The sequence below is a fragment of the Oncorhynchus masou genome, chromosome 18, assembly GCF_036934945.1.
Source record: "Oncorhynchus masou masou isolate Uvic2021 chromosome 18, UVic_Omas_1.1, whole genome shotgun sequence".
Classification (NCBI taxonomy): domain Eukaryota; kingdom Metazoa; phylum Chordata; class Actinopteri; order Salmoniformes; family Salmonidae; genus Oncorhynchus; species Oncorhynchus masou.
The window spans coordinates 64,093,503-64,108,527 of record NC_088229.1 but is presented as its reverse complement, the minus strand read 5'-3'; the positions used below and the strand labels follow the sequence as shown (position 1 = coordinate 64,108,527).

The window sequence follows — 15,025 nt, the reverse complement described above, 5'->3', positions numbered from 1 at the left end:
TTTCTTCGAATGGTCTCATGCCTTCAACACAAATGCATACTAAACCAATTAACTAGTTGGTTGTTATTTCCATTATGTTCCTGTTGAATATAACATCCTGTATGTGTTTCACTAGGACATATTCATGAAAATGAATAGTTAAGAAAAAAATATCTTAGCACTTGACAATTAGCTTTTCAGAATACAGGGAATTTAGGTAATGTCGGTTGACCTTGTTTTTTCATATATCAATAAATAACCTAGCTAGATATTGTAGTGTGACATTTCTGAGTACAATTTAAACTGACAGTATTCTGGCAGGTTCTCGTGTATGCTTTGCCTCAAGGACTGCAGTATGTTCCACAGGGTGGTTTCCAAACTCTGATTTCTGTGTGCTAAGAAACCCACCCCAAGACACCTCAGAAATTGCTGCCAGCAACTTATGGGCCATAACCTCCATTGTTTTAAAGAAAAGTTTACTGACTATCTCGTCGAGGCTTGCTGTGCTGCAATACCACTGGGTAGTGCCACAGAGGTCGTAGCTTCAGAACTGTAAACTCAAAAACATCTATCAGACTTACAGCCATCTTGAGACAAAGGAGGAGTGACCACCAGCAGCAGAATCATCATACTCACCCTTTTCACGTCTTTTCCAAACGTCTCACTGAAGCTGGTGCCCAGTATTTCAAACTGGACGTGAGAATTGGATCCGTTCGCTTTGAAATCCATCGTTCCTGTAAGGCCTGTGATATGTCCCTGTGATGGGAGGGAGATAGAAAGAGAGAGAGAGAATATAGGATGAATTTCATAGAAAGAGTGAGATCTCACAGAACCACAACAAGACCACCTGTCCAGTTCCAAGCCCTTTAGTTTCAAGACCATAACGAAACTGCGTTCCCAAAGCCAGTTTAATATTGTGGTTGAATCAGTTTGAACCTGTGACACTGTGATTGGGACAGGCCGAGATCTCTGAGACAAAGATATCTATCCCATGTCCCCCCAGGGATAGATTAGACTCTAACCACAGCTCTCTGTGGCTCATAGAACGTTAAATGAGCATGAAATTGAAGTGCACACACACACACACACACACACACACACACACACACACACACACACACACACACACACACACACACACACACACACACACACACACACACACACACACACACACACACACACACACACACACACACCTGCCAATACTGCTCTAAAGACATCATTGGGAAAATGGACCCCAAAACCCATAAGCGCCACTGCAGAGGAGATCTAGTACGTAGCTCCTTTTAGTGCTGAAGATATTACGTCTGGAGAATGGCAATAGAATGGCAACCATCTTTATCTCCCACAGCTGAGCATCTCCAGTTGTAACGCAAGTAGAGTGAATTAGATTCAAGGACTGTTTCTTTTACTCTTTTCTGCTTCTGACTTTATTCAAGGCCTTGTGCCCTTCTGCTTTAGAAAAACATTGGATTCACAACCTATGTTCCTTAAAAAACCTTTCAAGTATTCAGCATGATGAATGTCAATCAATCACAATCACAATAAATAAAATATATCTCTGTTTCACTGCAATGACTAGGAAAATCAGGAAAACAATTCATAGAGTATAAGGTTAGAAAAAGGTTCATATTCACGTTCTGAACTAAAGTTTACCATCTGGATGTTCTCCAGCATGGACCAGCCTCCATTCCAAGGCTTGGTGGACTTCTTGATGCAGTTCAGACTGGCCATGCTGTGCCACTTCCTGTCCACCAACTTCCTCTGGAAGGCGTTAGCCAGTGCCAGCACACTATCATACAGGTACAAGTTGGACACCTGGAATACAGAGGGAGGAGGGAGAAAACACCATATAATTAGACATTGGATCCTAGAATGGGCATTAGCATCCTAGTAACGTGCCTAACAATCGTCCATCTTGGTCAAGAAGACGTCCATTCTAGAAACTGATTACATACAGTATCGTGAAATGTTCTATCAAACAATACATTTCTAAGGTCTCTGTTGGAAACACACACTACAGTGATTGGAGACCACAGAAACCAGTTAAACATGATTAGATCATTGTTGATGCACAACAGTAAAATCTAAGCTGCACCATAATGGTTGATGTGTTTGATAGGACTGGTGTGTTTTGGTGTGTTTGATAGGACCATGATTTCCAATGGGTATTGTCTGCTTGTGTGTCATGACGACATGGAAAACTACTGCAAAATACACATGCATGCACACTCACACACACACCCCCGTCTACCACACTCCCCTATCAAAGTGACACACAGCATGACAGCCCCCTTGAGCAGATGTGAGTGCAGTACCAGAGTCGAACCAGAACCATGGAGCAGAAACGAAATGCACAGTGACAAATAAACAGCTGAGCAGTCCAACTGTTTCAGCTATGAAGGACGCAGGACATCACACTGGGCTGGGATAATGTCATAACCTGCACTGACAATTCATGACATCTCCATTCTCCAGCATGTTAGAATAACAACATCAAGCAATACCGAGCTGCATCTGCATTATAACGCTATAGGCTACCTCATACATCCACCCCTCATCATGGTATGCTTGTGATAACACACACATCTGTTGTAATTATTATTCTTTTTGTCATTTTAGAGTGTGAACCCACACTCAGGACCAGGCCCGTAATGTGCAGGCCTACTAGAGGCTTGTAATTCACACAGTAAAGCAGTCTGCACTAGTTTGTGGCCAGATAAGAAGAACAGCTATGAGCCAGGCTGGGCTTGGCTAACTGAGTCCAGGCAGGGCTAACTGAGGCTGGACTAAGACTGGGTAGTCTGGAAAACCCGACCCTAGGTAAAAGGGTGTCTGGTTTGAATGATGGACTGATAGGCATAGAGGAACTACGTCACTGCCTTCATCGATAACGAAAAACTCCCAACAAATTACGAGGAAAACCAAAGTTTGCAGGCAAAACCTTAGCAGTGGTTCATATGATGCAAAATGCAGCTTCATGCAAAATGCTTCATACGGGGATGATTTCTGTATTTTGAAGGGTACATAAAGTAATGGCGTAGACACTGATGTAGTTCCCCTATGACAAAAGAGTCCATCATTGAAACTGCGTTTGCCTAGGGTCAGGTTTACGAGACTAAGGCTGAGCTGGGCTAACTAAGTCTAGGCAGGGCTAAGGCTGGGCCGTTGATAGTACATCTGCCTGGGTTGTGTGTAGCTGAAGAACTGGGAGAGCGACACTGGCTACAACGTCCCCATCACTCCTAACTCCCACGACCTAAATCTCTCCATCAGTGAAACGTAGTGACGGCAAGGAAAGCAACGAATAAAATAAAATGTTATTTGTCACATGCGCCAAATACAACAAGTGTAGACCTTACCATGAAATGCTTACTGACAAGTGCTTATCCAACAATGCAGTTATTTTTAAGTAAACAAGAGAAAATAAATGTATTCAGTACCAGTCAAAAGTTACTAATTCAACAGTTTTTCTTTATTTTGTACTATTTTCTACATTGTAAAATAATAATGAAGACATCAAAACTATGAAATAACACATATGAAATCATGTAATAACCAAAGAAATGTTAAACAAATCAGAATATATTTAGTATTTTTGTTTCCACCCGTTATAGCCACCCGTTGCCTTGATGGCAGCTTTCACACTCTTGGCATTCTCTCAACCAGATTCACCTGGAATGCTTTCCCAACAGTCTTGAAGGAGTTCCCACATATGCTGAGCACTTGTTGACTGATTTTTCTTCACCCTGTGGTCTGACTCATCCCAAACCATCTCAAATAGGTTGAGGTCAGGTGATTGTGGAGGCCAGGTCATCTGATGCAGCACTCCATCACTCTCCTTCTTGGTCAAATAGCCCTTACACAGCCTGGAGGTGTGATGGGCCATTGTCCTTTTTAAAAACAAATTATTCTCCCGCAAAGCGCGAACCAGATGGGATCGTGTGTAGCTGCAGAATGATGTGTTAGCAATTCTCATTACGTTTGCCTTGAATTCTAAAAAAAATAATTGACAGTGTTACCAGCAAAGCACCCCCACACCATCACACTTCCTCCTCCATGCTTCATGGTGGGAACCACTCATGCAGAGATCATCTGGTCACCTACTCTGTGTCTCACAAAGACATGGTGGTTGGAACCAAAAATCTCCAATTTGGACTCAACAGACCAAAGGACAGATTTCAACCAGTCTAATGTCCATTGCTTGTGTTTCTTGGCCCAAGCTTGTCTCCTCTTCTTAATGGTGCCCTTTAGTAGTGGTTTCTTTGCAGAAAATCAACCATGAAGGCTTGATTCACGCAGTCTCCTCTGAACAGTTGATGCTGAGATGTGTCTGTTACTTGAACTCTATGAAGCATGAATTTTGTGCTGCAATTTCTGAGGGTGGTAACTCTAATGAACTTATCCTCTGCAGCAGAGGTAACTTTGGGTCTTCCTTTCCTGTGGCGGTCCTCATGAGAGCGAGTTTTATCATAGCGCTTTATGGTTTTTGCGACTGTACTCGAAGAAAGACATTTTCCGAATTGACTGACCTTCATATCTTAAAGTAATGATGGACTGTCATTTCTCTTTGCTTATTGAGCTGTTCATGCCATAATACGGACTTGGTCTTTTACCAACTAGGGCTGTCTTCTGTATACCATCCCTACCTTGTCACAATACAACTGATTGGCTCAAATGCATTAAGAAGGAAATAAATTCCACAAATTAACTTTAAACAAGTCACACCAGTTAATTGAAATGCATTCCAGGTGACTACCTCAAGAAGCTGGTTGAGAGAATGCCAAGAGTGTGCAAAGCTGTCATCAAGGTAAAGGGTGGCTACTTTGAAGATTCTCAAATACAAAATACATTTGGATTTGATAAACACTTTTTTTGGTTACGACATTATTCCGTATGTGGTATTTCATAGTGTTGATGTCTTTACTATTCTTGTAGAAAATAATAAAAATAAAGAACAACCCTTGAAAGAGTAGGTGTGTCCAAATGTTTGACTGACACTATATATAATAAAATAATAAAATTAAGTAAGCTAAAGTGAAAAAAAAGTAAAGAAATAAAATAACAATAACGACGCTATATACATACAGGGGGTACCGGTACCGAGTCAATGTCGAGGTAATTCAGGTATAATATGTACATGTAGGTAGGGGTAAAGTGACTATACATAGATAATAAACAGCGAGAATCAGCAACGTAAAAAAGGGGGTGAATGCAAATAGTCCGGATAGCCATTTGATTAACTGTTTAGCAGTCTTATGGCTTGGGGTATAAGGTGTAAGGAGCCTTTTGGACTTAGACTTGGCGCTCTGGTACTGCTTGCCATGCGGTAGTAGAGGGAACAGTCTATGACCAGGGTGGCAGAAGGCCCAATTTGTAGGACCATCCTCTGATACCGCCTGGTATAGAGGTCCTGGATGGCAGGAAGCTTGGCAACAGTGATGTACTGGGCCAGATTTACTACCCTCTGTAGCGCCTTGCGGTCAGATGCCGAGCAGTTGCGAGGCCAAGCAATGATGCAACCAGACAGGATGCTCTTGCAGCTGTAGAACTTTTTGACGATCTGAGGACCCATGCCAAATCTTTTCAGTCTCCTGAGGGGGAATAGGCTTTGTCGTGCTCTCTTCACAACTGTCTTGGTGTGTTTGGAGCATGATAGTTTGTTAGTGATGTGGACACCAAGGAACTTGAAGATCTTGACCCGCTCCATTACAGCCCCGTTGGTGTGAATGGGGGCGTGCTTGACCCTCCTTTTCCTGTAGTCCACGATCATCTCCTTTGTCTTGATCACGTTGAGGGAGAGGTTGTTGTCGTGGCACCACAATGCCAGGTTTCTGACCTCCTCCTTATAGGCTGTCTCATCATTGTCTGTGATCAGGCTTACCACCGTTGTGTCATTGACAACTTACTGATGGAGTTGTATATATGTGTGACCATGCAGTCATGGGTGAACAGGGAGTACAGGAGGGGACTAACCACGCACCCCTGAGGGGCCCCTGTGATGAGGATTAGCGTGGCAGATGTGTTGTTGCCTACCCTTACCACCTGGTGGCATCCCATCAGGAAGTTCAGGATCAATTTGCAGGGGGAGGTGTTTAGTCCCAGTGTTTTAACTCAGTGATGAGCTGTGAGGGCACTACGGTGTTGAAAGCTGAGTTATAGTCAATGAACAGCATTTTCACATAGGGGATTCCTTTTGTTTGTCCAGGTGGAAAAGGACAGTATGGAGTGCAATAGAGATTGTATCATCTGTGGATCTGTTGGGGTGGTGTGCAAATTGGAGTGGGTCTAGAGTTTCTGGGATAATGGTGTTGGTGTGAGTCATGACGAGCCTTTCAAAGCACTTCATGGCTACAGACGTGAGTGCTATGGGTGGTAGTCATTTAGGTCGTTACCTTAGCATTCTTGGGCACAGGGACTGTGGTGGTCTACTTGAAACGTGGGTATCACAGACTCAGTCAGGGAGAGGTTAAAAATATAATTGTAGACACTTGCCAGTTGGTCAGCGCATGCTCTGAGTAAGATAATCTGTCGGGCCCTGCAGTCTTGTGAAGGTTGAGCTGTTTAAAGGTCTTATTCACATCGTCTACTGAGAGCGTAATCACACAGTCGTCCATAACAGCTTGTGTGCTCATGCATTGTTCAGTGTTGCTTGCCTCGAAGCTAGCATAGAAGCATTTAGCTCATCTGGTAGGCTTAAGTCACTGGGCAGCTTGCTACTAGGTTTCCATTTGTAGTTCATAACAGTTAGCAAGCCCTGCCACATCCGACGAGCGTCAGAGTCAGTGTAGTAGGATTCAGTCTTAGTCCTGTATTGATGCTTTGCCTGTTTGAATATTCTTCAGAGGGCATTGCGTGATTTCTTATAATCGGCCAGATTAGTGTCCAGCTCCCTAAAAGCGGCAGCCCTTTATCTCAGTGCAGATGTTGCCTGTACTACATGGCTTCTGGTTGGGATATGTACGTACGGTCTCTGTAGGGACGACGTCATTGATGCACTTATTGATGAAGCCGGTGACTGATGTGGTATACTCCTCAAAATCCATTAACTGAATCCCAAAACTTATTCCAGTCTGTGCTAGCAAAACATTCCTGTTGCTTAGCATCCACATCATCTGACCACTTCCATGTTGAGTGAGTCACTGGTACTTCCTGGTTGAGTTTTTGCTTGTAATCAGGAATCAGAAGGATAGAATTGTGGTCAGGTTTGCCAAATGGAGGGCGAGTGAGAGCTTTGTACGCATCTCTGTGTGTGGAGTAACGGTGGTCTAGAGTTTTTTTTCCATTGGTTCCTTTGAATTGCTGGTCGAAATGAGGTAAAACGGATTCACGTTTTCCTGCATTAAAGTCGCGGGCCACTAGGAGTGCCACTTCTGGATGAGCATTCAACAACAACAACAACAACTCTGCATGTTTACTCCCTTATCACTTCTGTCCTCTCCTCTGCCTTGTTGTTAGTTGTGTCCTTTCCTGTTTCTGTGTTTTGATGATAACCTTCTTATTACTTCACTATCACAACATGTTCAACCAGAGATCAACAACAAGTGACCCCGTTCGAAGTCTCCATCGAGAGTTCTGTGATCGGCTATCTCAGTCACGCTCATCCCACCCGTAGAAGTGGAGTGAATCAATATATTATGGAGGTGATTTGCTGTGTGCCAGTATACCGACAGAGTGAAGAAATGCATATGGCTAATATGTTCATACATGGATAATTTACAGCTTTCCAGGGTGTGAGAACGAGATACAGTGGTGATAAAAGTGCAAATTCAGCAACAGACTGCTGATGGGGTTTTGCCGGCACCATGAACCAGCATTTTCCTTGTCATGAGGGTGATTTAACATCAAAGAGTGTTTAACCCTCTTTTGCATTAATTATTGAGATAAGAGCCCCTGGAGGATTTGGGCCATCTGTTAACGGTTAGCGATAGCGAGAGTTCAGGTGGGTTCAAGGAGGTTTTCAGTCAGAGACACCTCTGGTTATATAAAGGTGGAACAGAGGGGAGGGATGTCAGAGAGCAGCATCTATGTGATCTCGTTGAGTGGTTTGACTGAGAATGTCTAGCTGCTATCTAGCTGCCATATCAAAGAGGTATCTTTGATAACTTTCTCATCATATAGTACTTGTGTTGCTTCCTCTACTGTTACTATTAAGGGGTAACATACTCAAAAAATATATTCTTGTCATAAACTGCAGGCAGTGATTAAACAGTGTTGACTCCAAGTTTACGAGAATCTCAGATAATTATTTGTTGGATTCTTAGCAATAAAGTGTAGGTTGCTTGGATGAGTAAACTGAAATAACTAAAATGAATGGTAAGTTCAGTCTGAAATAGTGTTAGGAGACTCAGGGGACTGAAAGCAAAATAACTAATGAGTCAATAGGAATCACAGGTCTAACTTCTCTCTAGCATCCTGGTCCTCTCAACCATAGAAATATATTCTCTAGAATTGGAATCCCCATTCAATGAGTCTAAGTCCCTTCGAGTGATTATATTTTATATATTTTTGATTTATTTTACTAGGCAAGTCAGTTAAGAACAAATTCTTATTTTCAATGACGGCCTAGGAACAGTGGGTTAACTGCCTGTTCAGGGGCAGAACGACAGATTTTGTACCTTGTCAGCTCGGGGATTTGAACTTGCAACCTTTTGGTTACTAGTCCAATGCTCTAACCACTAGTCTACACTGCCACCCCGGGAGGATAAATCTATGCTCTCAACCAACTACAGGCCTCCAAAAGCTATCACTGTATCCCGCCACATGTCAATGGCACAGCCTTGTGGAACATCTCATCATCCATTATCACTCAATGGGAGATAGATTTTAGGTGCTGTTGACCTTCAGAGGCCCACAGGTCACATGCTCAGTGATACTGTAAACAGACATTCTGGGGCAGTCCCTGACGTGACATGTGATAGGAGTCACTGACCTAACCCCCAGAGGCAGCATCAGATAACAGCAAAAGTAGACATGGCTACAGCGCTAACATTTCTTCGAAATACATAATTGTTGTTTCTTGTGTATTTTTTATGATCGACCTTGAAGATATTAGTAAAGAGCAAATGTAATTTGGGTCTGAATATGATATGTGGGGACTGACAAGGTGGTCAGGTCAGGTTACAGGGCCAGGAAAAATGCTTGACCCTAGGGATATAAGACCACTGGCCTTGATGTGAAGGCCCCCTGTTGAACTGACCTCAAGTGACTGTAAGTATCCTTCCTGGGGGTCACAGAGTAAGGAGGAGATGCGGTGGTTGTTCCTCATGCAGCGCACGCTGCTGTCCCTCCACAGCGGGAAGATCTGACGAATCACTGTCATCCGCCCCAATGCACTGTGGGCCAGCTCCATGATCTCAGTGTCACTGATCTCCTACAGACAGAAGGGGAAAGAGGGGAAGAGGAGGGGAGAGAAGGGAAGAGGAGGGGAGGGGAGAGAAGGGGAGAGGAGGTGAGAGGGGGGAGAGGAGGTGAGAGGGGGAGAGAGGGGGAGCGAGGGGGAGAGAAGGGGAGAAGAAGAGAAGGGGAGAGGGGTAGATGAGGGGAGAGGGGAAGAGAAGAGGAGAAGGAGAGACAAGAGGAAAGGCGGGGAGAGTGGGAGAGAAGGGGAGAAGGAGAGACACGAGGAAAGGAGGAAAGGAGGAAAGGAGGGGAGTGGGGGAGAGAAGGGGAGACATGTTACAGCATAAAAAAAGGTGAAACAAAAACTGTCCTGCCTGTTACTACAGACTACCAACTATGACAAAGTGGACAGAGTCCCTGTGTACGGTGACCATATTAAGAAATCTCTCCGATGAGTATGAATATGGATGCTTTGCTGCGTGGTGAAAGAGCTTCTTCCTTCACAACCTATTTCCTTGGGTCTGCTTGCTGTTTACATCATAGTGCTCACACTGCCTGCAGGCAAACTCTGAGCTCCTGCCTGGGAGACCCACCCGGTCCAAGGCCCCATCACCTCACCTGCCGCATCCACCCCCTGGATATGTGCTAGTCAGCCACTGCAAGCCCCTGGCCCCCGGCTCCCTGCTCACCCCACCACCACAGCTGTTGGCTTGTCTTCTCAGACTTTGTTTGTTTTTATCGTATTTTCTGCTGGCTTGGGCTTCCCTCAGCCCTGTGGGACTGGGAAATGAACCCAGGCTTGCACAATTCCAGTCTGCACTTTGCCTGGCATGGCATGTCCATACTCCTGATTCCTGACACTGTCAGGCACACCTCAACGGCGGTTTCCTGGATACAGATTAAGCCTAAAAAGCAAACTTAATGGTGAATCTCAATTGAAAAGTATTTTTGGGGCTTAATCTGTATCCCGGGATACCACCCCATTTTTGTCTGAAGCAGCAGGGAAGCCTATGGTTCTGTATCACTTCCACGTCAATCAGAGAGAGGATTCTCGCATGACATGATAATAATAACAGACACATCTGGTACTGACCATTTGGCAGTGATACATGGTTAATTTCCCCCACAACTATAATGTGATATGGAGGAAATAAATGCTGGTCACAGATTTAAAAAATAATATCTCATCACAAAACTCTGAGCTGACAAATTATTCAATGGCAGATGCTAAAATAATGAATTGAAGCAGTGTGGGTAATGTTTTACTCATCATCACGTTGGTATTTTGTCCATATATATAAAGATGCCAGTTTTACACACAGATTTTTTGTTAAATCTGGAGACATATTATTTTTTGGTTGTAGTTTTCACCCTGTCATAGGTAATAGGGTATATGGTGTACAGTATGCAACATTTGCTTTCATAGGATAACCAGAGTCAAAGTCATTAAAACATTCATGAGCTACATCGGGTGATTGGTTAAATCTTTTTGGGTGTGTGACATCACACAGATTTTTCCTTTCCACAAACTGCCTGTTGCTTGATATGAGCAAGTTTGCCCAAATGTATCAAATCCACAATTAGTTGGCTAGTAGTGGCTACTGCCTTTAGTGTTCTAGCTAGCTACATTTCAGTAATTTAGCTAGCCTCCTAAATGCAGTGGTCAGTGGATAAACTACAGTAAATATGAGTTGAACATATTTGTCTGAAAATGAATTAGTCACCAGTTATTGTTGTCCATGGTGTTATCATGTCTAACCAGTGGGCTCCTGAGTCTAGCTAGCGGAGTCGTTTGGCATCCACGATTAGCTTACTGTGATAGTTAGCAATTGGTTTCTGCTTGGCCAATGTGAGCCAGCATGCTAGCTAGCTACTTTCAGTCAGTGGATATCCTTCTAAATGCGATGGTCACTGGATAAACTAGCTATGAGTTTAACATATTCTGGTGAAAACAAACTAGTAGCCAGATGTTGTTGCCCATGGTTGAATAATATCTAACCAGCTGGCTCCTGAAACCTATGTGACATGTCTAGTACTGTATATGCCTATTAGGTCCCGAGTCCAGGCGCAGTTTAGCTAATGTTAGCTAGCTAGCATTGCTAGCTGAGTTTTTATAGAAAACGGCTAAGATGATTCAAACTCTGTGGCTAGCTAACAAGCCCTTCTCGGCAACAATGTTATTCAAGAATATTATTGGGGTATGGTACAATTAGATGTATTTGAATTTTAAAGTAACTGTCAAGGAAGGTGGGGGTTAGTACTGGTTTTAGGGTTGTCACTAGTTACCACAGACAAAGGCAAGTTTTAGATCCGAGGGAGAGATACTTTTGAGGAGATAGGACACTCCATTGGAAATGAACGCCCATTGTGAATTTTGCCCATGCATCATCAATGAACCGCATGGTGCTTTCTGGGCGATTCTGGGACAAGGAGAGCTTTCCTTCAAGGATTGATTGGGAGTCAATTGGGAGTTAGCTCAAAAACACAAAATTGGTATGAATTTTGTTACAGAATTTCGTTACAGGAAGTACAACATCTCTCACAAGAGATGTGAGATTATTAACTTGTTCTATGTAATATCGTATAGCTTTGGAATCGTGGCGTTAAATACACTACATGACCAAAGGTATGTGGACACCTGCTCGTTGAACAGCTCATTCCAAAATCATGGGAAGGCTTTCCACTAGATGTTGGAACATTGCTGAGGGGACTTGCTTCAATTCAGCCACAATACCATTAGTGAGGTCTGGCTCGCAGTCGGCGTTCCAATTCCCAAAGGTTTTCGATAGGGTTAAGGTCCGAGCTCTGAGCAGGCCAGTAAAGTTCTTCCACACTGGTCTTGACAAACAACTTCTGTGTGGACATCGCTTTGTGCATGGGGGAATTTTCATGCTGACACAGGAAAGGGCTTTCCCCAAAATGTTGCCACAAAGTTGGATGCACTGACTAGTCTAGAATGTCATTGTATGCCTTGGCGTTAAGATTTCCATTCAATCAAACTAAGGGGCCTTGAACGAACCAATAAAGACAACCCCAGACCATTATTCCTAATCCACCAAACTTTACGGTTGGCACTATGCATTGGGGCAAGTAACGTTCTCTTGGCATCCGTCGAACCCAGATTTCTCCAAATGGTGAAGAGTGATTCATCACTCCAGGGAACGTGTTTCCACTGTTCCAGAGGCCAATGTCGGCAAGCTTTACACCACTTCAGAGTCTTGGCATTGTGTGCATGGTGATCTTAGGCTTGTGTGCGGCTGCTCGGCCATGGAAGCCCATTTCATTAAGCTCCAGACAATTCTTGTGCTGATGTTGCTTCCAGAGGCCGTTTGGAACTCAAATCAAATCAAATGTTATTGGTCACATGTGTTTAGCAGATATTATTGCGGGTGTAGTGAAATGCTCGGTAGTGAGTGTTGCAACCAAAAACAGACTTTTTCTTACATGCTAGACGCTTCAGCACTTGGCGGTTCTGTTCTGTGAGCTTTTGTGGTCTACCACTTCGCGGCTGAGCACTTACAGTTGATGGGGGCAGTTCTAGCAGGGCAGAAATTTGACAAACTGACTTGTTGGAAAGTTGGCATCCTACGACGGTGCCATGCTGAAAGTCACTGAGCTCTTCAGTAAAGGCATTCTACTGTCAATTTTTGTCTATGGAGAATGCATGTATGCGTGCTTGATTTTATAGACTAGTCCGCAATGGGTGTGGCTGAAATAGCCATATTGTTGCATAAATATGGCCAATGTCCATGTTGAAAGTCACTGAGCTCTTCAGTAAGGGCATTCTACTACCGATTTTTGTCAATTGAGAATGCATGTATGTGTGCTTAAATTTATACACTAGTCAGCAATGGGTGTGGCTAAAATAGCCATATTTTGTATATACTCTATAGTGTACGTTAAAAGAAAATAGGAAAGTTTCTTGATTAATGCCACGTTCACGTGCTAGTTGGAACTAGGAAACTCGAAAATGTCTGACTTGCTAACTGGTTGTAATTATACACGTGCCGCTTTCAACCAGTTAGCTAGTCAAAATGTGTGAGTTTGTTAATCTTAGCACATACCCTGACTTGGAGAAGTGTGATGATTAGCTTAGCAACCGCATGATGCAGCATGACAACTTGAACACATTTGGTTGACAGTCTACTGGGTGATGTTCCCTCTGTTCATTACCCATTGGGATTCCTATCTCTTACTTTCTCTAATATCTCTGTCCGAGGGGAGAGAAATTGTCCGCCATTGTTTTGTGTTTTGCTAGGGGCTCGAAGTGATGACCCCAATAAGGATCAACCAGTCACCCGATGGATAACAATGACTTTGCCTCCGTCTATCCCCCAAAGAAAAGTTTACGTACAGCAGCGCAGTACAGAGCATCCTACTGGATGTGTCAACTGTGAACATCTTTTTCCCATTAAATTGAATTGTTTCTTTCCCACATCAGTGCAGATCTGGGCGGGCTGGGGGTTAGTGTTAGCACTCTCTTCTCCTGGCCTCACATGCCCCTCCTGATTTCACACTCCGATGTGTCCAACATCTTCAGGTGCTGTATAGGCTGGGCCTCTATCCTGCCGACCCCCAGGACAGACCATCTGGTCAACCAACAGTCCCGAAGATTGGAGCCGACCTACTCTAGAATCTCAAGCTCCAGACAGGAGTGTGGCCCAGGAGATGGATGATGGAGATAGACTATGGACTTAAAACAGAAGGATATTTTGATGGAGCACACAACTGTTTAACCCCTGGCCCAGTCTTCCATAAAGACTCATGTTTATGTAGACAGAGTATTGTTGATCTTGGCCTGGGCCTCTAAACTCTCTGTATCAGATTAATAATTAAGGTGAAGCTACAGCAGTGTTCAGGAGGATCGGTCTAATATAACAACACCAAGGTTAGAGTGTACCAGCTAGGAAAAGCTAGCTACATACTGTAGGGTGAGAGTGCAGTATGGTTGTACTAGAACCATAACATGCAATACATTAAGTAAACATATTTTCTGGTTCTGATGGAAAAACTATAAATAGTTTTGAAAAAGCAGCCTCAAAAGAAACATAGTTATTGAAGATAAATGAACAGTGCACTCTGCTCACAGTACGTGTTTCTACACAACTCTGGAAAAACTTCTGATCTACAGTAATCTCTCTTCAAAGAAAATCAATATCATAAGACTTTGAAATGTATATTTAGAATCATTTTTCTTATTCTGTTTGACTGATACGAAATGTAATTAAACATCCTCAAAAAAGATCTGAAGGTAAAAAAATTATAATAATATATATATATACATATATATATATATATATATATATATATATATATATATATATATATATATATATATATATATATATATATATATACAGTACCAGTCAAAAGTTTGGACATACCTACTCATTCCATGGTTGTTCTTTATTTTGACTACTTTCACCATTGTAGAATAATAGTGAAAACATCAAAACTATGAAATAACATATGGAATCATGGAGTAACCAAAAAATTGTAAAACAAAAAATATATTTTATATTTGAAATTCTTCAAAGTAGTCACCCTTTGCCTTGATGACAGCATTGCACACTCTTGGCATTCTCTCAACCAGCTTCACCTGGAATGCTTTTCCATAAGTCTTGAAGGAATTCCCTCATATGCTGAGCACTTTTTGGCTGCTTTTCCTTCACTCTGCGGTCCATCTCATCCCAAACAATCC

The 15,025-nt window shown here is 43.0% G+C and overlaps 1 protein-coding gene across 1 annotated transcript in view; it reads right to left on the bottom strand.

Annotated features, from left to right (window-relative positions):
- The window catches only part of grid1b (glutamate receptor, ionotropic, delta 1b), a 387,649-nt gene that overhangs the window by 56,538 nt on the left and 316,086 nt on the right, over positions 1-15,025 (bottom strand). Inside the window, exons 6-8 of the mRNA XM_064924197.1 lie at positions 9,182-9,355; positions 1,639-1,800; positions 616-735 (exon numbers count right to left, since the gene is read on the bottom strand). Coding sequence (XP_064780269.1) covers positions 616-735; positions 1,639-1,800; positions 9,182-9,355 — 456 coding nt within the window. The remainder of the gene's footprint in view (positions 1-615; positions 736-1,638; positions 1,801-9,181; positions 9,356-15,025) is intronic.